This window comes from Ursus arctos, unplaced genomic scaffold (genome assembly GCF_023065955.2).
Source record: "Ursus arctos isolate Adak ecotype North America unplaced genomic scaffold, UrsArc2.0 scaffold_6, whole genome shotgun sequence".
Taxonomy (NCBI): Eukaryota; Metazoa; Chordata; class Mammalia; order Carnivora; family Ursidae; genus Ursus; species Ursus arctos.
In genome coordinates, this window is record NW_026623078.1 from 47,426,910 (window position 1) to 47,451,384 (window position 24,475).

Genomic DNA, 24,475 nt, shown 5'->3' on the forward strand with positions numbered 1-24,475 from the left:
GGAATGGGATAGACCGGTGATGGGTAGTAAGGAGGGCACGTATTGCATGGTGCACTGGGTGTTATACACAACTAATGAATCATCGAGCCTTACATCGGAAACTGGGGATGTACTGTATGGTGACTAACATAATATAATAAAAAATCATTAAAAAAAAAAAACAAAAAAACACACGATCAATTGTCTTTAGAGATTTCACATACTTAATAAAGCTATATATTTTTGAAACAAACAAACAAACAAAAAAAGAAATTACCAAAATTATTTCAAACTAATCCCCATATGAATATTTTACTATAAAAATAAAAATGTAACTAAATATAGAATGAAGCTATTTATTATTTATTCATTTCTAGGCAGGATAAGGGTCAGAGAGTATAATACAGTTCAAAGAAAGTAGCTACCTAGCTTGACAAAAAACAGATAATTGCTAAAGTAGAAAATTATTATAAATATTAAAAATAAATAGGCAAAACATCTTGAAAGTTTTATAGACTCTGCATTTTAAAATTACAGTTCATCAGCAACTATGATTTTCTTCTGTATTGTTACTAAAATAGTTGCATTTTGGCTTAAATTTCAACTGGTAATAATTTATCCATTTGTATACAAACATAATATTCTTTCCACATTTTAGATTAAAAATTGTACAATATTAAAAAGCTTATAAAGTAAGTTGTCAAGAAAAATGTGAACTCATATGTACATTTCTGACATTGGGGAATTATGTTACGGAATGCCAAACATAAGCAATGTATCCAAGATATAGGATAGTAATGAAATAACGAAAGAGAAAAAATATTTTCATATTAATGATTTACTAAATTTGCTCATTTGAATAAAAAGAAAACATCATCATTGTAATGGTTTCTCAATCAAATCCCCTTGTTTCTCATACAATTACACAGAGATAAAATTTTAGGGAATAAAAAATTTTTATTCAAAGATGAAATCTGTAAACATTGTCAATACAAAAATGTAAGCATCTGCCACTGTGAGTTCACTATGGGTTTTGCTGCAATGCTAGACGTGGTAGAGTCAATTTTACAGGTAGGCAAACGTGTCACGGCTAGGAAAAGGATTTTAATGGCTGATCTCTCTTCTTACTAGAGTAGGGTGACTGGAATGGATTCAGCATGAGACTAAGCAATCACAACTTTGCTTCAATTACTCCCTTTCAGCATGCCTTGTGTCGTATTTTTGAAATATGTCTTAGACACATGCAATAAAGAGCTTATGGCGGATTGGAAAGCCCCCAGAATTTCTCCATGGTGCTGGGAACCGGTAATTTTGAGGTAACTGATTTCCTGAATGTACTATTGCAGGGTTCCTCAAGTCTCAGAGATGTCAAGGAGGAGCACAACAGATTACCTGTTGGTTCCACTATGCTTTATTTCTTTTCTCATGCATTCATCTAACAAACAATATGTCAACCTGATCCCACCAGAAAATCAACAGGCTGCCTGAGAAAATATCTTACTTGCTGTTCACTTGATGGTATTTTAGGCACTGAAGGCTAGAGAAGTACTTGGAAAAAATCCAATTATGATCTTTCCACATTAGGATTTTCCCTTGTGACTACAGGTACATCAAAATAATTTTTATATATAAATGAATATTTACTAAAATAAAATAGCAAACTAACTTTTGATATCTAAATGAACAAAAGGAGAAGAAATAAGCTAAAACTAGAGTATATACTTATCATTATTGTGTATAATATCACTTGGAGTTATCGAGGTAAGGTCAATATAAGCAGTGTTTTCATTTACAATAAATCTATGCTCCCCAAAATCCTTCAGTTAGCCACTGATCACATGGTTTCTGCCATGTCCAAATTCTGATCTTTGGCAGCAATAGATCTGATGGGAGGAGATGATGTATACACCCCCCAGTGACCTCTCTGCACTGGCTGGCTTTATCCCCTTTAAATGTTATAAATGAGGAATATTTAGCTAAGTGTATTAGCAGTGACTAACATTGCAGTTGCTAATGAATGGCTATATATTTGTATGAAACTCCAAAATTAAACTTCCATTTAATAGGAGATAGGCTAGCAAAGAATTTGGATAACTTGCTACCTTACTTACTAAGTGAAATGCCCATATATCAGAAAGAAATAATTCCAAAATGTTAAAGCACATTATCTTCTCAAGTTCATTAGGTCTTTGAAAATCTATACTGTGTAGTCATTAAATGAAATTTCCTGTCTTTCTTCAAAGGGCACGATACTGTTTCGTACCTTTATCTAAATATGTTGATGATTACTGGAGACTGCTTTCATTGTATGCATTTGTCTGAATACGAAACGTCTGCATTCTTAATGTTTACCACAAACCCAACGAAGCTGGTGATCAGTCTGAAGGTCAGTCAGATCTTCAACAGTTCTCCAGCTACACTGGCAGGCATATGCCCGTGTTCCTTTCTTCTTTATCAACTTTGTTCTTAATTTGTGGAATTCTGGCATGTTGTTCCTATTAATAAAAAATGAAAATTTTAGCCCAGTGGCTTTGCTCAGAGCTGAATGACTTAAAAAAACGTTCTCGTTGCTTTATTTTCCTATCTTTACAACATCTGAACACTAAACAACCTTGGTCCTCTCACCCAAACAACAGAAGATAGGCTTCTGTGTTCTTTCTGGTGGTATTTCCTTGGTATCCAGTACTTCTGAATGGCAATCCTCTACGCCTGTTTATTAAAGCTGTCATAATAGAACACAATGAACTAAAAGGCTGAACGAAGAATTATTGATTTGTCCCATCAGAGATGACATGATACGAGAAGAGAGTGGGAAGGATGGTGGTCCGTCTCCTACCTCAGATACTCACCTATACCATACTCTAGAATCCCGCAATATGGCCAATGGAGGGCATGTAAGAGGCATAAATAGGCTTCTGATGGGTTAACTATAGGAGTTCTCATTAAATAGAGAAAAAGTGCCTGTTATTTCTATTTGTTGAACTAATACTGTATCTTTCATTTGTTTCAATGATATACTTACCAGCAAGATATACTATTAGCAACAGAATAAATGTCTATCCCGCATTAAATGTCAATAATGTTAAAATAATTAAATCAATGGGCAGGACCTTCATAAAAAATGATAACCATCTGACCTGATGCTACTATAAAAAAAGACTAGAGAAGTTAATTTAAGTTTAATGAACTGAAGATCAATATGATTTTCATGATAATCCATGTACTGAATTTTTTTTATTCTGTGACAGGAAAAAAGGAAAAATTCAAAATGAAATGATGAAAAAATACAAAGTAAAATGATGAAATACAGTATGAATATTAAAAAAAGAGACACAACGTGCTGTCACTGCAACAGAAGGCAGGCTACAAAGTGCCCTCTGGTGGCCAACGGGCACCACACTCAATACTGTATCGTACAAAATCCAGGCATAGTCTAGGTTTGAATGTTAACAAAACCTAGGAGATTTTCCAGGCCACCTGTTTGATTTCAGTGAACTAGGGGAAAAGATGGATCGTCTAAGTTTTTTTTTTTTTTTTTTTAAGATTTTTTATTTATTTATTCTACAGAGATAGAGACAGCCAGCGAGAGAGGGAACACAAGCAGGGGGAGTGGGAGAGGAAGAAGCAGGCTCACAGAGGAAGAGCCTGATGCGGGCCTCGATCCCATAATGCCGGGATCACGCCCTGAGCCGAAGGCAGACGCTTAACCGCTGTGCCACCCAGGCGCCCCGGATCATCTAAGTTTTATCAGGAAGGAAAAAACCCCACAAAATGAAAACGAAATGTTCTTTATTCAATCTGCAATGTATCATGACAAATTTAACATTTGATACTTGACTGAATCCTTAATTAGAGATTTTATGAGTAGGAATCATGAATAGCCAGGAAACTAATGAATGCATTTCGAATTGTTTTTAGAAAGCACATATCTTAAAAGCTTAGAAAAATAATTTCCCATAAAGAAAATGACTTAGCAGGAAAATAAGAGCATTTTATTTAGCTACTATGGCAGGATGATCAAGTATAGCTTATACTTCTTTTTGAAAATTCTAGAACTTGTCAAAGCTAGGATACACATTTCCCTCATGTATAAGATAAGGACAATAAAACAAGCCAATGTGCAGACTGATACCACTAAAAATAAATGGCTCCCCATGTTCTGCCAGGCCATCGATGGCACCCTGCAAGCCTTTTAACTTGCCTTCTTCGGTGACCACCTAGCTGTGCTTTCCTTCGCCTATTAGTCCCCACCCACCTCAAGTGTTTCTTCTCCCCGCTCCTTTACTTTAAGCAGCTCACATCCTCCTTCACACAGCCATGCCATCAGATGTGAAAATCTTCCATTTCCTAGCCTTTCCCCGAATACATCACTATTTTACCTCCTTCTACCCAGTCACAGAGAGCTCACCATAGCATGGACATTACATGCTCCTATCATTCTATACCAGTTTTCTAAAAATTGGTGGTTCATATTGGTGACATAGGGGGATTACTGACCACTGATTATATCAACCAGAGCAGAGGACTGAGAAAAGTCAGAAATGGCAAAACAGACCTGAAATTAAAAGTTAACTTTTCCAACCCTGGGATTAAAAGTGGGCTAACCTGATCTGGGATTCTGGGACTGCACTAGGCTTCATTTGGGTTGGGAAATGTGAAACCTCTCAAATTGTAATTTTTCCATGAAATTGTGTATTTGAATTTTTGTGTATGTGTAGAGAGCATTCAAAGTTTTCGTAAGATTTTCAAAGTGGTTGGATGTGAGAGTTTAAAAACAATCCAAGTAGAGGAGACTCCTATGGATTTACCGGAGAATGGCTGCCAGAAGAGGTGTGGAAGAAAGACTCTCACCTTTTTCTTTATCTGTGAGAGAGAGATGCAATATATTCTGATTACTTGTATCAGAAAATATAATTCTTGTTTAGGCCCAGGGTTGGGGTGGGGGATAAAAATGCATGACACATGCACTTCATTAATTATTAGGTCTTAATTTTTATTTGAAAATGTGATGTATAATTCACAGCCTTATTTATTTGTTTGTTTGTTCAAGCAGGCTCCATGCCCAGCACAGAGCCCAACGTGGGGCCTGAACTCATGACCCTGAGATCAAAACCAGAGCTGCAACCATGGGTCAGATGCTTTACCAACTGAACCACCCAGCTGCCCCATGGGATGTATGATTCAGATACATTTTTATAACTTACAACATCTTAAAGACATTAGGTATGGAGTAAGTGTACAAGAATGTATAAACTGCAAAAACACGAGTAAGACACTATCCTGACCCCAAGGAGGGAGGCAGACCTATACCAACCTAAGATTTTCAATCTTCTATTCCAGTGAGTGCTAGAATAGATACAAAGTGCTATGGACACATAGGAAAGGATGAATTTACTTCCAACTTGACAGAGTGGTGAGGGAATCATGAAGGATGTGCAATGAATTGTACCCTGAGGGACAGGTCAGGTTTAGGTAAATAAATGGTGGGATGGTGGGAAGGCTGCACTGGGAAGGGAAGAGTTTTGCACTGTCACAGGGGATGGCAGTACTGAGTACTCTGATGCAGCTGTAATCTTGTGAAGTGAAAAGTGAACTGTGGAAGGACACGCTGGGTGACAGACAGATGGGGGCTGGATGGTGAAGGGTCTTGAACGCTGTACTAAGGAACTTGGACATGATTCCACAAGCAGAAGAGTTTTGGGGGCAATAGCATGACACACTCAGAGTTATGCGTTAATTCTCAGCAAGGAAAGGGTGCAGAAGTTACTGCAAGCAGAGAAATCAGTGAGAAGGCTATTACTATACTTCTGTGTGGAAGTAACATAGCCTCACATAGGCTGACAGCAGACTGATGGAGAGGAGGAGATGACAGAAATATGCAAGAGGTAAGGGCCACGTGATCTTGCCAAGTCCACCAAGAGACGTTATAGCAAAATAAGAAATATAAAGTTATTGCTTAGTGTGTTTTTTCAGAATGAAGTTCTTTGGAAACATACCTGAAAAACAGATAATCGCATGATTTGTCCCACATATGGTCATCGTAGCTCACAACCCAGAAATCACATGCTATACAACGCAGATGATCACATGCTCTGTTCAGAGAAAAACAACAGTACATTAAAGATTACTGATATATTTAAATATGGAAATCTGGTGATTTATTCATAGGATACTCCACATATTATAGATTACTGAGTAAACAACAGAAAAGTCAAGATTAATGTGATTAAACAGTTTTGTATGAAAGACAGATTACATATCTTTAGGTAAAAATTTTCAGGTTAAATTTCTTTTTTTTTTTTTTTTTAAGATTTTATTTATTTATTTGACAGAGACAGTCAGCGAGAGAGGGAACACAAGCAGGGGGAGTGGGAGAGGAAGAAGCAGGCTCCCAGTGGAGGAGCCTGATGTGGGGCTCGATCCCAGACCGCCAGGATCACGCCCTGAGCTGAAGGCAGACGCTTAACGACTGCGCCACCCAGGCGCCCCTCAGGTTAAATTTCTGTACAAACTTTCAGTTTAAATTTCTGTATAAAGCTACCTATTTCACTAAATCTTATGCACTGATATATATGTATGTGTATATGCATACACATACATGCATATCGTACAGATATAAAACAAAAGGGATGTGCAGATCTTTTAGTTCAATGGTTTTCAAACTGGGTCTGAGGGATATCTTCACTTAAGATAACTTCTTTAAGTTGCTTCCCTTCCTATTGAAAATTTCAGGAGTGCCTCTATCACAGAATTTGCCACATTATATGGAAATGAATCTGTTTCCCCATAAGCTACTTAAATACTGGGACAATATCTGATTTGCTTCTGCTTCGCCAGTACTTGGCATTAATGCATTCGTCCAGTTAAAAGACATTTCCTGAAAGCATACTATGTGCTGGAGAGTTTCTGTCCTCATGGAGCTTATATTCTAATGAGAGAAGAAATTATACTTGTAATAACTAAATTATATAGTTTGTTAGAAGGTGAAAAGTGGGGCGCCTGGGTGGCTCAGTCGGTTAAGTGGCTGCCTTCGGCTCAGGTCATGATCCCAGGGTCCTGGGATGGAGTCCCACATCGGTCTCCTTGCTCAGCAGGGAGCCTGCTTCTCCCTCTCCCTCTGCTGCTCCCCCTGCTTGTGCTCACTCTTTCTCTCAAATAAATAAAATCTTAAAAAATGTGAAAAGTGTTTCCAATTTTCGAAATAAGTAGAGTAAATAAAACTGGGAGTATCAGGAAGGAGTGGATTGCAATTGTGAGTAGAGTAGTCTGCACAGGCCTCACTGAGAAGGTACATCCATTGGAGCAGGTTCTTTAAATGGAGTGAGAGGTGGTTAAGAACGGGGTTAGAGAAGGGTATATTTAAGCAGGGAGGGGGAAAAAAGCCTATATTTATGTTGATGGCAAAGATGCAGTGAAAAGCAAAACCCTGATGATACAGGAAGGGGTAGAAGTGCTGGAATGACACTTAGCATTTAACAGGTCCTTACATGTGAGGAAATGAAATGCCATGCAATTCTCAAAACTCATATGCAACATAGTAAGTTTAGGAGTAAAATAACAATATATGGAACTGCTTATGACCTGTTGTTGCAAACAATTTGATTTATATAGTAATTATGATTTATTTTAAAAAGAAGAAACTTCTTCCATTGTTTGAAGTATTTAAAAACTACAATCAATATATACATTTGATTATCTAAAAATTAAATAGAAGAAGAGCTTTTTTTTTTTTTTAAGATTTATTTCTTTTAGAGAGTGTGTGTGCCTCTGCATGTGGACACACAGGGGTAGGGGCAGAAAACCTGCAAGCGGACTCCCCACTGAGCGTGGAGCCTGATGTGCGGCTCAATTTCAGGACCCATGAAATCATGACCTGAGCTGAAACGGAGTTAGATGCTTAACTGACTGAGCCACCCAGGCACCCCAAGGAGAGATTTTAAGATACCAAAAACGAAGTGAAAACACCAGTCAGTGACAGAGTGGAAGAAAATGTTTTCAACACACGGTTAAATACTTACACTATACAAAAAGTGCTTACAAATGACAAAAAAACTTAAAAATATACTCGACCTCTCTAATACAGGTATTACAGAATAGTAGTTAAGAGCACAGACTGTGGAGACAGAGGGCCTAGGTTCAGATGTATTCCACTATTTACTAGCTGTGTAACTACAGTCAAATAACTTCTCTGTGACTCAGTTTCCCCATCTGTAAAATAGGGGTAAATACTAATACTTACATACCTCATAGAATTGTTATGTGGACCTAATAAGTTAACGTTGGTAAAGTGCTTGTAACAGTGCCTGGTACAGTGTTTGTTAGTTAAAATATAATGTAATTAAAATGTAAAGCAACCACGAAATAAATGTTTTAACCAATTAAGTTAGCAAAAATTAGCACCCGCAGACATTCCTGGTGGGTATGTGAATTTCTATAACCTTTTGGGAAAACCTCAGCACTACTTTAAAATTAAAATTATCCCTAGCTGTTGCTCTAGCAACCCCATTTTTTTTTTTTTAATTTATTTATTCGACAGTGACAGAGACAGCCAGCGAGAGAGGGAACACAAGCAGGGGGAGTGGGAGAGGAAGAAGCAGGCTCCTAGCAGAGGAGCCTGATGTGGGGCTCGATCCCATCACGCTGGGATCACGCCCTGAGCCGAAGGCAGACGCTTAACCGCTGTGCCACCCAGGCACCCCTCTAGCAACCCCATTTTTGGGAACCTATTACATATAAATAAAAACATCAGCCAATAAGCCACTTATCTCAAAAATTTTAACTGCATTGCAGAATTGCTGAAGTGGCAAAAACAAGGATACCACTTGGATACCTATTAAAAAGGGAAAAGACCAAATAATATGCAATATATATGGAATATTAGTAGCCAATAAAGAGAATTAGATTTATCTACTGACCTAGAGGGATATCCAAACCAAGGTACACAGTTAACATATATAGCATGAGCCTATTTTCGTTAAAAACACCAAAAAAATTTCCTGTATAGGTGTAAGTTTTGTAAAAACATGGAGAAAAACATGGAAAGTTATACACTATAGAGCTAACACCGGCTGCCTCAGGGGTAGTGGGGATGGAGGAGAGACAAGATTATTATCTTTTTCTTTATACATTTTTAAATTGTTTTATTTTTTAAATAAGCATTCAATACTTCTGCAATAAAAAATAATTTAAAAACCCCATCATTAGATTTTTTTTTCACTTATTTCCCTCTAAAATTCAGATATGATTAACTTCAAAATTGCAAATACTTTTTGGCCTGAAAATTTCTTTGAAAATAAATGTTTTATTTTAAAAATTATTAATCATAAAAACAACTAAACACTCAAAATCTATGTAAGTTTCATAAACAATTCCATATTTTCTTTCAAACTGTTAGCAATTTATAGAGTTGTATTTGTACATATGGAAATTCAACACAATTACATTTGTACACGTTTGAACTTGGATTTTGAATGTACAAGTCAGGAAATGCAAAATGATGGTTCCCAAAGCTGCCATAACTTGCTTTCTTATGCATATGTAGTTTATTACATGATTGCACAGAGTGTTAACTTTAATGCCTTAATACATATGTGCAATTTGGCTAAATTATTGCTGTTGTGGGAACTATAATTTAGAATTTCCTGACGTTTTGTATGTGTAAAATCTCAACCATAATGTTAAATACAGCTTTTTAATTTAATTTAAAATTTAGTAGTTTATTCAAATCTATTCACACTACCACATTTTCCTACAAACACTGCCCTGTGAGAAAAATAAAACTAACTTGCAGCTAAGAAATCATTCTGCTGCTACGATTCACTCTATTAGATCATAATTAGTAGCAGTCTATGGAATAATCCAGTCTTACAAGTAGTTTAAAAAATAGGAAAGTAAAATTCCATTTGGCTTGAAAATAATGCCTTGATTTTATCTATACCTTATTAATGCCACCATGCTTCCTGCTACTACTCTTTCTCCTTTCCACAAAGTCGGTAAAAGACTCAAATCTTTACACTCTAAAATCATTCAGCAGTACTTCCAAACCAGAACTTTATCTAGAAATCAAACAAATAAAACACATGGAAAATAGGCAGAATAGACTCAATTTCCTTTATGCCCTGGGCATGTAAATCAGTACTTATTTTCAGGGCTTAAATGTATTTTTCTTCCCTAACTATATACATATAGGAGGATATCTAAAAAAAAGGGCATGATTCTAATGAAAGACAAACTGAGGGCTTCAGAGGGGAGGGGGGGTGGGGGATTGGGATAGGCCGGTGATGGGTATTAAGGAGGGCACATATTGCATGGTGCACTGGGTGTTATACACAAATAATGAATCATGGAACATTGCATCAAAAACTAAGTATATACTGTATGGTGACTAACATAACAAAATAAAAATTATTATAAAAAAAATTGTCAGGATTTTCCTTCTAAAATATGGATACGAATATAAAGGTGTCACCAACAGCTTTGTCCTTTTGTCCATCTAGTACGTACAATCTTTACTATTTTTAAGGTGTTCATGATGGGAATGCCCAAAATACAGCCCAAGATAGTCTTCTGCCCAGACTGGTTCTTAGTTAAATCCTGTCAGATCTACACAGGTCTAGGAAGCCTTGCTGTTTGGACACTTGGAAAATAACAGTAGCCACAATAGCAAAAACAGCTAAGTTTCTTCCCTCTTGCATACATTACATGGCCTTCTATAAACTGGTATACTACAAAGGATAATGGACCAGGAACAAGTTACATATTTGAGTCCTTGGTTTGTAACAACTTACGTGATTTTGGCAAGGCACATTACTTGGAAGTCATTCTTGAGAACATTCTCTTTTACATCCCATAGACATTTAAACGCTGAGTTCTGTCAATTCTAGATTCTAAATGGCACAAACAGGACACCCTTTCCCTATAGCTACTGTCACTACTCAGGTCACAGCTACCATCCCCGTCTCCTTCCTGGAGCACTGTTAACTACTACCTGCTAACTGTTCTCTCTGTGTCCTCTCTTGTCTTGCGCCTTCGACTTCTAAACCATTTTCCATTCAGCAGCCAAAATGACTTTCTTTAGAAACACAAATAGGATTGTCACCCCATCTGCCAAAAACAAAAACCAAAAAAACCCTCCCAAACAACTAAACTAAAGGCTTCCACTGCATATGATACACTTTTCCTAAAATCCTCCAGAGGACTACAGGACCCCAAACCAAATGTCCCTTGACTACCTCTCCAGCCCCATCAAGAGCCATTTTCCCCCCCACTCACTATGCTGCAGCTCATCCGGCTGCCCTCTGCTACTCCAGCTCAGGGATCATCTAACACTGTGTGCCCTCTGGCTCTAATGGTCTCCTCTCAGTCTGCTAGCTCACTTTTCATACTGTAGTCTGATTAAATGTTATTTGCTTGGGAAAGCATTCTCTAACCCTTCATATTAACTGGGGTGCTAATTATCAATGCTTATCGCACCCTGCACTTTCCCTTCACATTACGTGTTGTATGATGTAGGACCTAGCAAGCAGGTGGTTAATTAATGTGTTCAATGAATTTAACACCAGTGTCTCAATTTCCTCATTTATAAAATGGGGTGAAGAAGTCTTGCTCTATTTGCATCTAGGACATGCTCTATTTGGTTTTTTTTTCTGTGGAGCTGAACCAATAAGCATATATAAAAAAGTGCTCTGGACAGTATAAAGTACTTCACACACAGAATGTTGTACGTGCACATGAACAAGTATAGGCTTATCTTTCTGTGGGTGCAGTTCTGTGTTACGAAGAGGTTCGTCCATAAGGGTATCTTTGTAATGGTGAGGAGGAAAAGACCTGTGAATATACACATTTACCTACGCATATATATGCAAACAGTATGTGTTTTTTCATCTGGTAGCTGTGGAGAAAGTAGGAAGGAGTCTGATGAATACTGTCATGCTCATGGATCAATGCTGTGTGATAGGATCCTTTAGCTATAAAAATAGGCCATTCTTTTGTCTACTTGCTTCCATCTGGAGCAAGACTCTTCTGTGCCAGAACCAAATCAAAGTACATGTAAAAAAATACCATAGAAAAGATGATCCTCATGAAGTATTTACTCTTTGAAAGTAAACCAGAATGGATAATCTTGGAGACTATTTTTATTTATTTGTTATTTTTATTTTTTGAGAGAGAGACTAACAGTGAGCACATGTGCGGGCGTGGGGGGGTGGGGGGCAGAGGGAGACGGAGAGATCTTAGGCAGGCTCCTTGCCCAGCATGGAGCCCAATGCAGGGCTTGATCTCACGACCATGAGATCATGACCTGAGCTGAATCAAGAATCGGCCGCTTAACTGACTGAGTCATCCAGGCACCCCGAGACCATTTTAAAAATCAGAAGACCCGTGTAGGTAAACACTGACACATATTACCTGAGATAAAATGGAAACGTAGTAGAGGAATATAGGATTCCTGGCGCTGAAATAGAATACAATGAGAGGGCAGCACTGACAGATGATAAAGACACAGGACTAACTGCGAACTATTACTCAAACTATCTTGGCTGTCTTTGCACCACAGGTATACTGTAACATATTATTCCATTTAATCCTCACAGTATCTCCATGGAGTGTGTTGGGTGAGGAAACCAAAGTTTTAGAAGATACATCCCTTCTCTCAAGGCTTCACATCTCATAAGTGGCACAATGAAAGATTTGAACTCAGGCATTCTGCCATCAGAGCTCCTCCTCTTCATGCTCTAGGGTGTCATCATTTGCTTCTTTACCAGTTCCTCTCCTGGCTACGGTTTTATTTATTTATTTATTTTTGGTATCTAGTATTTAGCACAGGGCCTAGGACATGCCAGGCATTCAGTGAATATTATAAAAAGAAAAGAAAAAAGAAGCTCAAATAGAATGACAAAATAAGTTTGTAGATAAGCAGATAAGACAGTGAGGACACACATTAGAAAGGAGGGTCACTCCAGACAGGGAATAAATGTAAAAATACCAGAAGCAGAAAGATGTAAGTTGAGAGTAGAGGATAACAAATGTTCTAGTGGAAGTGGACTATCTGACCTGGACTCTCACTGGAGGTGAAGGGACCAAGAAGAGAAAGAACACAATTTCGTAAAGCAAATAACCCTAGAGTTAATGTGAGACAAATGGCAACTCTCATTTTCTCTCTGCACAGGGGAGATGTGCTCAGAAGAATAAGTTAGGGATATTATCCTTCATGTTAGGTGTGGGTGAAGAAAGAGAAGGAAGTGGATGGTAGCAAGGAATCTGGTGCAGTTGCCAAGTAATTGGAAAGAACCTGGGATTGGAGGGGGTGTGGTCTGGAAACGTGAGACAAGTCCCAGTGACCCCACACAGGTAAGTCAGGACTGAGAGCAACCCGACTATACTCTTCTTTAAGGGCCTGCTTGTGTCTCTAATTCTTTGTATAGGTAGCCCTCAACACACAATGATTCAAGTGCTATCAATTGTTATTTCCAGCCCTTACAGCAGGCAGCACCCCAGTGGGCTTCTGTTAGCCTGTCTGCCACCTGGTATTCCCGATATAGGCTTCCCCGGACTCTCAACTTTCCTTTGGTCCCACAGCCTTTCTTTCTAGGCTTCCTAGGATCTACGCCAGCACCACCACAACCCTCCAACAATGTCTTTTCAGATCCCACTTCTATTATTCAATGTAACCATTATTCCTCCTAAAATGTGGTCAACATGCAATCATGTATCTCATTCTTCTCTTTCTTAAAAAATTAACAGAAAATAAAAAAGTGTGTTAGAAATAACTAGACAAAATGTAATAATCTAGGCAAATAGGCCTCTGCAAAAATAGACTCAACACTATCAGGACAACAGAAAGATATGCTTAAAACCTGTGTGTTTCTCTACATTATGAGAATGATAATGGAATATGGTAGCAGTATGGGGTAGGTGGTATCATGACCACACGACTGCCCTGAAAGGAGTAATGGGTGAGATAGTGGCTGTAAGGGATGGGGAAGAGATGAAGAAAGGAGGATTTCTGCATTTTAAATATGTAAAATCAAGTGACTATGCTTGAGAACTTTTTGGGTCCTGAAGACCCAGCTTTCTCATGCTGACAGTTTGGCCAAGACAGTGGGTAACACATCATGTGGCTGCATGGCCACATTGCTTCATCTGTCTTATCCGCTGGCTTCTACTGCCCAGGAGGCAAAAATGGCAAGGCAGAAGCTCACTCTCTTGATGTCCTGTGGAAAGCAGGCTGGCACTGGAGTGACCCAGGCACTTCAAGTGGGGCTTAGAAATGGACATCAACAAAATGAACAACACATACCCAATATCACAGCTTTCAAAAGCTATTGCCCAGAATAACAAACATTTCAGTACCGTGTTCTCAGACTGGCTAATAAAATACACCTTAGATTTTGACATAGATGGATGCCAAGATAGCAAGAACATTTTAACAAGAGGGTATCAACTGGGAAAAGCCTAATAAGGAAGAAAGAAAATCTATTTATTTTCTTTTTTAAAAAAAGATTTATTTATTTGAGAGCGAGACAGAGTGTGTACGTGCACACGCACAAGCAGGAGGAAGGGCAGAGGGAGAGAGAGAGAATGGCAAGCAGACTCCCTGCTGAGAGTGGAGCCGGACATGGAGCTGGGATCTCACAACCCTGAGATCATGACCTGAGCTGAAATCAAGAGCCAGACGCTTAACTGACTGAGCCCCCCAGGCACCCCAAGAAAATCTATTTCTGACATCCTACCTCTGTGAAGTATTTGTTCCAATTCCACATGGAGCAGTGCTTCCACCAAGGTACACTGGGCTGCAGCTAGACATGTTCAATAGATGAAAGACAAAAATTACAACAAAAAAAATATGAGAAGTTAATCTGGCCTCATTGAGCCTATATTCTTGTAATCAAATTGTATATTTTCCTGAGCAGGCCAATTATTTCAAAGAAGAGGCATTTATTCTAGGCTCACTGCATTATTGGACATAACCTGTACATTCAGGAACACTCAAGGAGTTAAAATGAGTCACAGAAAAACGTGTTTGCCAAATAATATAAGGGATAAAGTAAACATTGAAGAACATAACAGAACATTAATTCTGAGAAACTGTTCACACTTATTTTTTTTTCATGTGGCAGAAAATTATTTACAATAGCAATAATCTCCCATTCAAGTTCTTTTACACCAAGGGGTCACAGACCTTAAGAACACGGAAGATATTACTATTGGTCTTTCTCCTGAAAGCCAACCAGTGCTTTGTTGTTCAACGTTACTGTTGTTTAAATGGTAACAAAATCTACTAGAATTTGCTCACAGTGTTTGCTCACTAGTGTGTGTAATTCACTAAAGCCATCTCAACTTACCTTTTACCAAGGCCTTGAATGGAAGCTCTGACAGATGTGTTACCTGAAGATTTAGATTTTAATTTCTGTTAAAAAAATAAAACAATAAAAGGCCAAGGGTAACCTTGAGAATTCTAACATAAAAACTAATATTCTTTATTTTATAACAAGAATATTTTTAAAATGACTTAAATAAAAATTTTGTATCATTTTAAAGTTTCTGAAATAAAAACAATGATCAAAACCTTTTAAAGGCAAAAGGGAAGTAGACCTCCCTGAGGAATTTGTAAATTACTCGGCTAACTTTTAGTCTAGGAAATTGATATACTGCCATTATTAGCATGCTAAGATTTAGAGTCACTTTATAACTCTTCAGTTAATACCAAGTTCAGTGATTTAATATGAAGGATCTGCTATTTAAAACTTCATCCTAGAAAAATTCAATTGAGGAGGAAAAAAACCTCAGAATCATTTTTAAAGGCTGTGAATGGTACTCACCTGAACTAAAAATAAACTAACCAAACTCCTGGGTAACTTCAGGAATATTAATTTTGATCAAATGAAATGGTATCGACCAATAGACATTCAAGGAAATTGTACAACTACCTAGTCACAACCATACAGTAGTTCCTATATGGTTACATAACATCATCATTATTAGTAAGCATTTATTAAGTGTTAACTGGTATATGGTACCAAACAACATAAACCAACCACATACTAGGACCACCGCCAAGGAAAGGAAGTAAGTTGGAGAAAAGGCAATTTAAACTATGCAGAGACATGCCTTCATTTTACCTTGTAGGTGAGGAAATTTAATGGAGGCAAAAATATTTCATTTTACTGTTGCTCTTAATTTTCTTATTTGATGTTAAACAGAACTGGAAAAATTTCTGGTGCATGTCTGAAAAAATAATAATGTGCGTGAGTCGTTTTTTATTTTGAGAAAAATGTTTCATGTACCATCCAGGCTCACACTTATGACTTGAAGCTGGCATACTGTGGCATTTGTTGTCATTCTTGGGCTTTCTTGTGTGGGTCTGAGAGCAGTTCAGAAACTCAGCAGAATAGGTGAGCGATGGGGGAGGAAGCAGTACTCGCAGGAGCACGACCTGGTCTCAACAAGGTGGGCAGACACACCTCTTCACAGACCCCTCTTTTCCTCACCCAATCCATGTTTGAAACAGACCTGCTCTCCTCCAGAAGTTTATTTAGGTTGTTTTTTTCCCTTGCAGTCTGGAGAACTGGATATAATAACTAAGAAAAGAGAGTATACAGAAGAAGCACATAGGAGTTTACCTCTTCATGACTGTAGGAGTTATTCTTATTTCAAATTCGTGTATCTTAAAGCCAAAGCAGAGAAATATTTCCTTCTCCTGAAATGTCTTGAACTAGAGATACTGCCTCACATATACACACCCTGTAGTACTTAATAACGAACTGTTCAGATGATCCATGAATAAGATCATCATGTAATCTTCTCTACTATTAATTAAATTAGCATTGCTATTTGGCATTTATGATGCATTCTTGTTTGCAGAGTATTCAAAACCATTATTACTATGTTAATGTGTTAATCAACTAGGCCATCATCTTATTAATTTACCATCTGCTTATGAACTGAAAATGTTAAATATAGAGAAATAAAGATCTTAAGCTCTATATTAGTCATTTGATTTTTAGAGAGGCTGACAAAAATAAAAATGGCTCATATCCATATCCTTACCACCACCACTGCCTAGTGATTTTTAGTCTATCTCACTGTAATCTTCCCCCTTCAAAAAAAACCTCTTTGGCATTATATTTATTCTTTTCTTTTTTTTTAAGATTTTATTTATTTATTTGACAGAGAGAGAGAGAGACAGCCAGCGAGAGACGGAACACAAGCAGGGGGAGTGGGAGAGGAAGAAGCAGGCTCACAGCGGAGGAGCCTGATGTGGGGCTCGATCCCATAACGCCGGGATCACGCCCTGAGCCGAAGGCAGACGCTTAACCCCTGTGCCACCCAGGCGCCCCCGCCCCAAGGTATTATATTTATTCTTAGATATTTTTTTTCTTTGTGGTCTCTGCAATTTATTTATTTATTTATTTATTTTTAAAAAGATTTTACTTATTTATTTGACACAGAGAGAGACAGCTAGCGAGAGAGGGAACACAAGCAGGGGGAGTGGGAGAGGAAGAAGCAGGCTCATAGCGGAGGAGCCTGATGTGGGGCTCGAACCCAAAACCCTGGGATCACGCCCTGAGCCGAAGGCAGACGCGTAACCGCTGTGCCACCCAGGCGCCCCGGTCTCTGCAATTTAAACCTCCATTTGGTCTCCTCTTAAATCTCACAAATACATTTTACACCTACCACACTGGTAAAAATTAAAGTACACAGATTTTCATCTATTGCTGGTGAGAAGAACAGAAATGATACAGTCACTCTGGAAAATATTTTGGCAATGGGTAGAAATGTTGAAGATAAGCACACCTAATGACCTAGTAATTCCTTCCCTAGGTTTGCACATCCTAGAGAAACTCCTATATGTAGGTAAAAGAAGACATGTGAAAATATCTGATGAAACACTGTTTTTAAAAGCAACAACTGGGCACAATCTATAGGTCTATTACCAGGGAAGTGTATAAATAAACTGGCAGAGTTACATAATGGACGTCAGTTAAAATGGTTTGATTAAACAAGTATAATTAAAATAGAAAAGTATGGATGGAAAGGACAGCAGGAAGGAAAGCAGAAGAATAGGATCTGGAGAGTTCTTAAACTATACCTATAATTTTTATTTAAAAGAAAAATCCAGAGAAGCAAATATGACAAAACATTAAGATATATTCACTACGGGTGGTAGATATATAGCTGGCTGATATACTGTTTTATGAGCTTTTTATAAAGTTGATAGATACAAAAGCACTTACACATTAAAATACTAACAATTTACTAATAGGTTCATAGGATAACAGCAATGGCACTGCATCTGAGATATCAAGCACATTCCTATAATAAAAGCTGTTTTTGGTCTTTTAGAAAAGTGTTCTTAGAAATATAAATAAAGTAACCAACTTCATTTGTGAGCTGACTTCTGCTCTAAATGAACAGCAAAACACATGAGAGTTCTTAATATTTTATTTCTTCTACAACTCTAAATGGAATAATTCCCTTAAAACAACTGTATTTTTCAGAATTCAAAGGACTAGATACTTGTACATTCTATAAATTTTCAGACTATTCTAAACATGTTTTGAAATAACGAAAGAATTACTGCACATTTATAATACTTAACTTACAAAGGGTTTTTTGTCAAAGTTGGGTTCTTCAAATATTTCATTAATAAGACTGTCAAGATCATCTTCTCTCTCAAATGTTTCTGCTGATCTGAAAACAAAATAGCTGAAGCTTAAGTACAGATAAAGTCAGTATCAGAAGAATTTTGCTTAAATAGTCTATTATTAGAGTTGATAACAGAAGGATAAATGTGATGTTAATTAATTTTTTCCCTCTATGGACATAGTTGAAGATTGTTGAGACAAAGATGTAGTTTATCAGGTACAAATTCACATACATACGTTATTATTTCACACTTAAAATAAGACATTTAAAGCTATATGTTATATTCAAGAGAAAGCTGGGCATGTGCTTTTCTAAATTATGGACTTATTTAAAGAACACAAAATATGTACAATTATAAGTAGAACCTGAGAATTATAAACAAAGATAATTTTAATGAGTCTTTCTAATTTTTTCCCTAAGAGTTCCACTGTAAGTCAAATAACCGTATCTTTTTACTACAGGAGCTGAAGGTTATATAATCAAATGATCAATATAAAAAAAAAAAAGAGCAATATTCACTTGACGGAGTATCTCAATTACCTTTCTACTTTGCCCAGGGAAAGCCATCACAGAATTATTGATACAAACTGTTATTGCACAAAACCTCTATTTAACAGCTAACATTTACTGAATACTTACAATATAGATGAAGAAGGAGGGACTGAGAGATTCAGAAACTCGCCCAAGGTCATACAACTAGTGGGAGGAGAGGCTTGGGATTGAATCTAGGGCAGTCCGGACACCTAACACTAAACAAGATGAACTCTTTTAAAAAAGAGTTTATACATTATAGATGGTTCACATCAAGTTTATAACTTCATTAGACCATTAAAATATTTATTTTATAAGACAAGTTTTTTAGTCAGACTCTAATTTTAGAAATGTATTTACCCTGAAAATTCTTAACTTCAGGATTATACTCCTTTGTTACTGCTTGGAGTAATTAACCCAATGTAAGAAAAACCAGACGGTGCTGCTTAATACGGAACGTCTGATTCCATCTACCTCCAGGCTTTGCCTCTTCAGTTGCTCCCTCTCTAACTTTTATCTTTAAAGTCTTCTACCTGACACTGGATTGTTCTCTTGACTTACAAGTATGTACAAGATCTACTCTTCAAAGAAACACTCCAAAAACTCTCCTGAGCTGCCACCCTCTTACTACTGGAGTCTATCTACTTCCTTACAAGTATAATGGATGGTGATCTGGATGAGGGTTTCCCAACCATGGAACTACTGACATTTGGGGCCACATCACTCTTCAGTGTGTATGTGTGGTGAGAAGTAGGGCTGTTGTGCATTGCACAGTGTTTTCCAGTATCCCTAACTTCTACCCACTAGTTGCCAGTAGCAGGCATACATACCGTTCCCTGGTTGTGACAATTAAAAATGCCAAGACATTGCCAAACGTCCCTTGAGTGGTAAAATCCTCACTGGTTGAGAACTACTGACCTACTTTAAACTATTTAACCTCTCTGAACCTCAGATATTTTATCTGTAAAAAGGAGATCTAGACAACTATATACAACTTCTTCTGGATGTAATATTCTATCTCTGGCCTCTATATCCCTCAACTATAGTGAAAATCTTCTCTCAAAGGTCAATACTGCCCACATCCCTAAATTCGATGGCCCTTTTTAATTCCAATCCTCCTTAATCTTTCAGAAATACCTGACACTCTTAGGGACCAATTCCTTCAATTTCTTTTATGACAGCAGGTTGCTAAGTTGTCCTCTTGAAATTCTCTCCTCTAGTTTTCATAACATACTCTTTGGGTTCTTGTCCCTCATGCAGTTTCACAGTTTTAAGAATCAGATACACTCAAACTTTATCAAACCAATGAATACTATCAGGGATCCACACTTACATAAGATTCTGGTCTGCTTTACAATTTCATGATGCATACAACTCCTACGCTTTATTGTAGAAATGAAAAAAAAAGAATACCATCATTTCAATGAGAATTCATACAAATTTTAAAAGACCGTATAATACTTTTAGTCTTTTGGGGCGCCTGGGTGGTGCAGTCGTTAAGCGTCTGCCTTCGGCTCAGGGTGTGATCCCAGCGTTCTGGGATCGAGTCCCACATCAGGTTCCTCCGATAGGAACCTGCTTCTTCCTCTCCCACTCCCCCTGCTTATGTTCCCTCTCTCGCTGGCTGGCTGTCTCTGTCAAATTAATAAATAAAATCTAAAAAAAAAATACTTTTAGTCTTTTGATGCTATAATAATCTTTTTTTAAAAAAGTTTATTTATTTATTTTTTTAGTAATCTCTACACCCAACGTGGGGCTCAAACTCACAACCTCGAGATCAAGAGTTGCATGCTTTTCCAACTGAGCCAGCCAGGTGTCCTTATAATACAATAATCTTAATCAAAGGTTAATAAACATTTATTGGTTCCCCCCCAACTTTGCTTCTTATACTGTAATCTTGATTAAAGATACAGTTTTTGTCAATAAAAGGTCTTTTATTATTTAATTGTTGAAGCCTACAATTAAATGTGAAAGGCATATGTAAAAGCTTAAATCTAGATCTACAATATCCTGGTAGACTTGGAAATATGACCTTGGGCAAGTAACTCTTTTACTAAGTCTTAGTTTGGTCAGGGGGATAATAGTATTATTCACGTCATAGGATTGGGGAGAATAAATGAAATAACACATACAAAGCACTTAGGCATATGGATAGGACTCAATAAATGTTGGCTATTAATATAACTACTATTTGGAGGTTATGATATTATCTGTAAATATTCCCATCTGTATCATCCTGAACCACTTTAGTCCTATTGCAGTTCAACTCACAGTTGTTTTTTTTTTTTTTTTAACTAATCATGTACTTTTCTTTATCATTTTGAAACTTAAACAACTTGTATATGTTTTGACCTCTTACATTAGTAGTTGTTCCTGGTATCCAGATGTTGTATGGTCATTTATTTTATTGTTTGCAGATCTATCATTTTAATAGACAACTTCAGTTTTTTAACTCTTATAAGGGAAAGAGATAACAGCTGTATCACTGTACACTTGGCAGATAGTCTCCTGTCAATAAATTCATAACATAAATCGGTTTCTAATTTTTAAAAATCAATTTTGGCCAGGATAACATTTTTATATGTGACATTATATAACAGGTAAGGATTGTATTTGGGTATTAGGTCTAGGGCCTGTACTGCTCTTTTTTACATAAATTACTTTTACAAATACTTTACCAAATGAAAAGTTTTAAGACATGAATAACCACAGTACCGGCTTGCTACCGCTTTAACAAATGTATTACTGAAAAATCTGGTGTAGTAAGGTGGGATGGGATGCCAGCAACATTACGGATGGATTTTAGTAGTGCAGTAACAGGTTATGAAGAGAGGCATAAAAGGACCTGTTCTTGAAAATGATCCACCTTAGCAGCCCTTTCCATTTTGACCAGCCTGCTCCAAATCATCCTATTCCTCCGCATGCTAGTGCTCCTAAGATGAACAAGCTTTGGAAGGCTCTTTGATAAATTCTCTCCAACCCCCAAAGGAATGAATAAAAAGAACAAAAGAAATTTTGTAACACTGCTGTGGGATGGGAATGGTGGATGTACCGGGAATGAGTACAGAAGGACCTCCAGCATACAAGACAATAACATACAAATTAACGAGAATGATCTTTGCAATAAACATTCAGTCAAGTAAGCCTTAGCCCCTTCAAAGTAGTCATTTTAGTTGGCTCTACATTTGAGTTTTAGAACGCTGCCCAGTACTGAACTAATTTTTAGAACTTCTGTTTCTGAACTTTAGAATCTTCTCAACGTTTTTATCTTTTAAGGGTTAAGTTTTTATAAACAAGTGCCATTAGAGGTTATGTTTGATAAACTGGGTACCAATGTTTTTGGGTAAATACTTCTGGGAAATCATGCCCACGAACACCAAGACCAAACAAAACCAAACCACAGATGCAGGCATAAATTGACAAGAATGACTTTCTTGGGTTGTTCCAAAGCTGCCTTTGTGTAATTTCACAAACATTTCCAACAGAGTTATTGCAGAGGCTCCCAAGTCATCACTTTGAAGGACAATATTCATTCTGATGCAACAATTTTGACCTTTTGGGATTGAGGATAAAATGAGAGGAAAAGGAAGTCCTATTATTTTATGATTATACGGAATCAAAGAGATTACTTTGAAAGGTAGTTTTTTTGATCAAAAACCAGAATATTTAAGAAATCGCCTCAAATTTCATTTTGGATGCCTGAGATTCCCTGAGACCTTACCTGGGGACCAGGGGAGAAGGTAGGTGGTTGGATTAATACAGACAGTGTTCACAATAATTAACCATTTATCATAAATGTAATCTCATTCAATTCTCTGAGTTAAAAAAAAAATCAGCTAATGATGACACAGAATAGAACGGAATCGTTTTCTCCAACAACCGGCCCAAGGATTATTCTGCCTGGGGAACTGGGTCAGAGGCGATAGGCTGAGGTTCTCTGTGGGAACGAACATCTCACGGGAGGGCGTGGGGTGAGAACAACTCAGGCATATAGAGCTGGTCAGACAGGCCCTCTCGGGGCTCTGGGGAGGGCCCCTAAGCTGCACCTCTCTCTCCCCACCTCCATTAGGTCCCCCGGGGCTCCACCTGGGTGAAAGAGACTGGGTGAGGGCTCTCACGGGTGGGGCTGGCTCACTGGGGCTTGCCCCGGTTGCCGAATTGGGCCTTGGCAAGAGATGCCCAAATCCTCCTGGACAGGGAGTTGAGGTGTGCGCTGCCCCGGGGGTGGGGAACTGAGGATCTGGGCCCGACTAGGTACAGGAGCTGGAGATCGTGGGCAGAGGACGGTTTCAGGGCGTGCAGCAGGCTTTACTAGGACAGCTCACCCCTCCCGCCTGTTAACCTGAGATTCTCTTTCGCCTCGGCTCCGTTCCGGTCGTTGCTGAGGATGCCGCTGCCGCAGCCTCTGGGCCGCTCGACCAAGCCCAGTCTCGGTGGGTCTGGTCTGCAAAATTTGGACTCGACCTCATCCAAGAGCTCGTCCAGGTCCTTCGCCATCTTGAATCGTTACGTCTTTCCCCAGCTCCCGTCGCGGTAGCGCCGGGTGGTTTCCAGGGGCAACGCGAGGACCCGCCGTGCGCGCCCGCGCCCGCGCATGCGCTTGCCGTCCCAAGGCGGCCCAGGCGTCCGCGAGGTTTTGGGTCTAAGGCGCTCGAGCAAAGGGACCCGGGGGCCCGCGAGTTCTGGTGGCGCTGGGCTACTCTCGGGGTCAGAGGCCGGAACTGTCTCTTTTCTGCGTGACCTCGCGACGCTTTGCTTTTCTTCGTTCCAGACTGGATTGTTTTGTTCCATCTCCCCCTCCTGGGCCCAGGTCGTAACCACAATCACACGACACCGTAGCTCCCTCATGCGCTCCTTTTACGGCCCCCCTGGGGTCCCCGTTGTATTCCCAGCATTCATAAATTACTTAAATAATCTGCGGGGAAAGGTGGGGAGAACGCTCCAAAACGAAAGCAGCAAAAAGCTGATTTTTCCCGTAGTCGGCAGGATTCGAACCTGCGCGGGGAGACCCCAATGGATTTCTAGTCCATCGCCTTAACCACTCGGCCACGACTACTGCTGTTGTTAATTTTGGCAGTAAGATCTATGTAGACTCTTCACACAAGTGTCGGCGGTGTAACAGGTATGTTTGGATGGGGGAGAAAAACATTACAAAGCTGTTCGATCAGATAAGAGCATATTTGAATGTAATGACTCTAATAATTTTAGCTTCTTGAGAGACTCTTCGAGCATATCCCGTCCAACCCAATCCTTTTCTTTTCTATCAGGAAAAACTGAGTTCTAGTCAGATTTCTAGTTAGAGGCAGAAAACGGAAGGGAG

General features: G+C 38.4%; 1 protein-coding gene and 1 non-coding gene across 2 annotated transcripts; both read right to left on the reverse strand.

The window, feature by feature from the left end:
• Positions 1 to 323: 323 nt before the first annotated feature.
• On the reverse strand, positions 324 to 23,878 carry CFAP418 (cilia and flagella associated protein 418). Its single transcript, XM_026495693.4, has 6 exons — positions 23,498 to 23,878; positions 18,582 to 18,669; positions 15,321 to 15,385; positions 14,709 to 14,774; positions 5,976 to 6,071; positions 324 to 2,474 (listed from the first exon to the last, which is right to left on the reverse strand). The coding sequence occupies exons 1-6, from the start codon at positions 23,650 to 23,652 to the stop codon at positions 2,321 to 2,323; spliced, it is 624 nt and encodes a 207-aa protein (XP_026351478.1). The 5' UTR covers positions 23,653 to 23,878; the 3' UTR covers positions 324 to 2,320.
• A 251-nt stretch (positions 23,879 to 24,129) lies between these two features.
• On the reverse strand, positions 24,130 to 24,211 carry TRNAS-AGA (transfer RNA serine (anticodon AGA)). The gene has a single exon. It is a non-coding gene; the product is annotated as a tRNA-Ser (tRNA).
• Between the last annotated feature and the right edge of the window lie 264 nt (positions 24,212 to 24,475).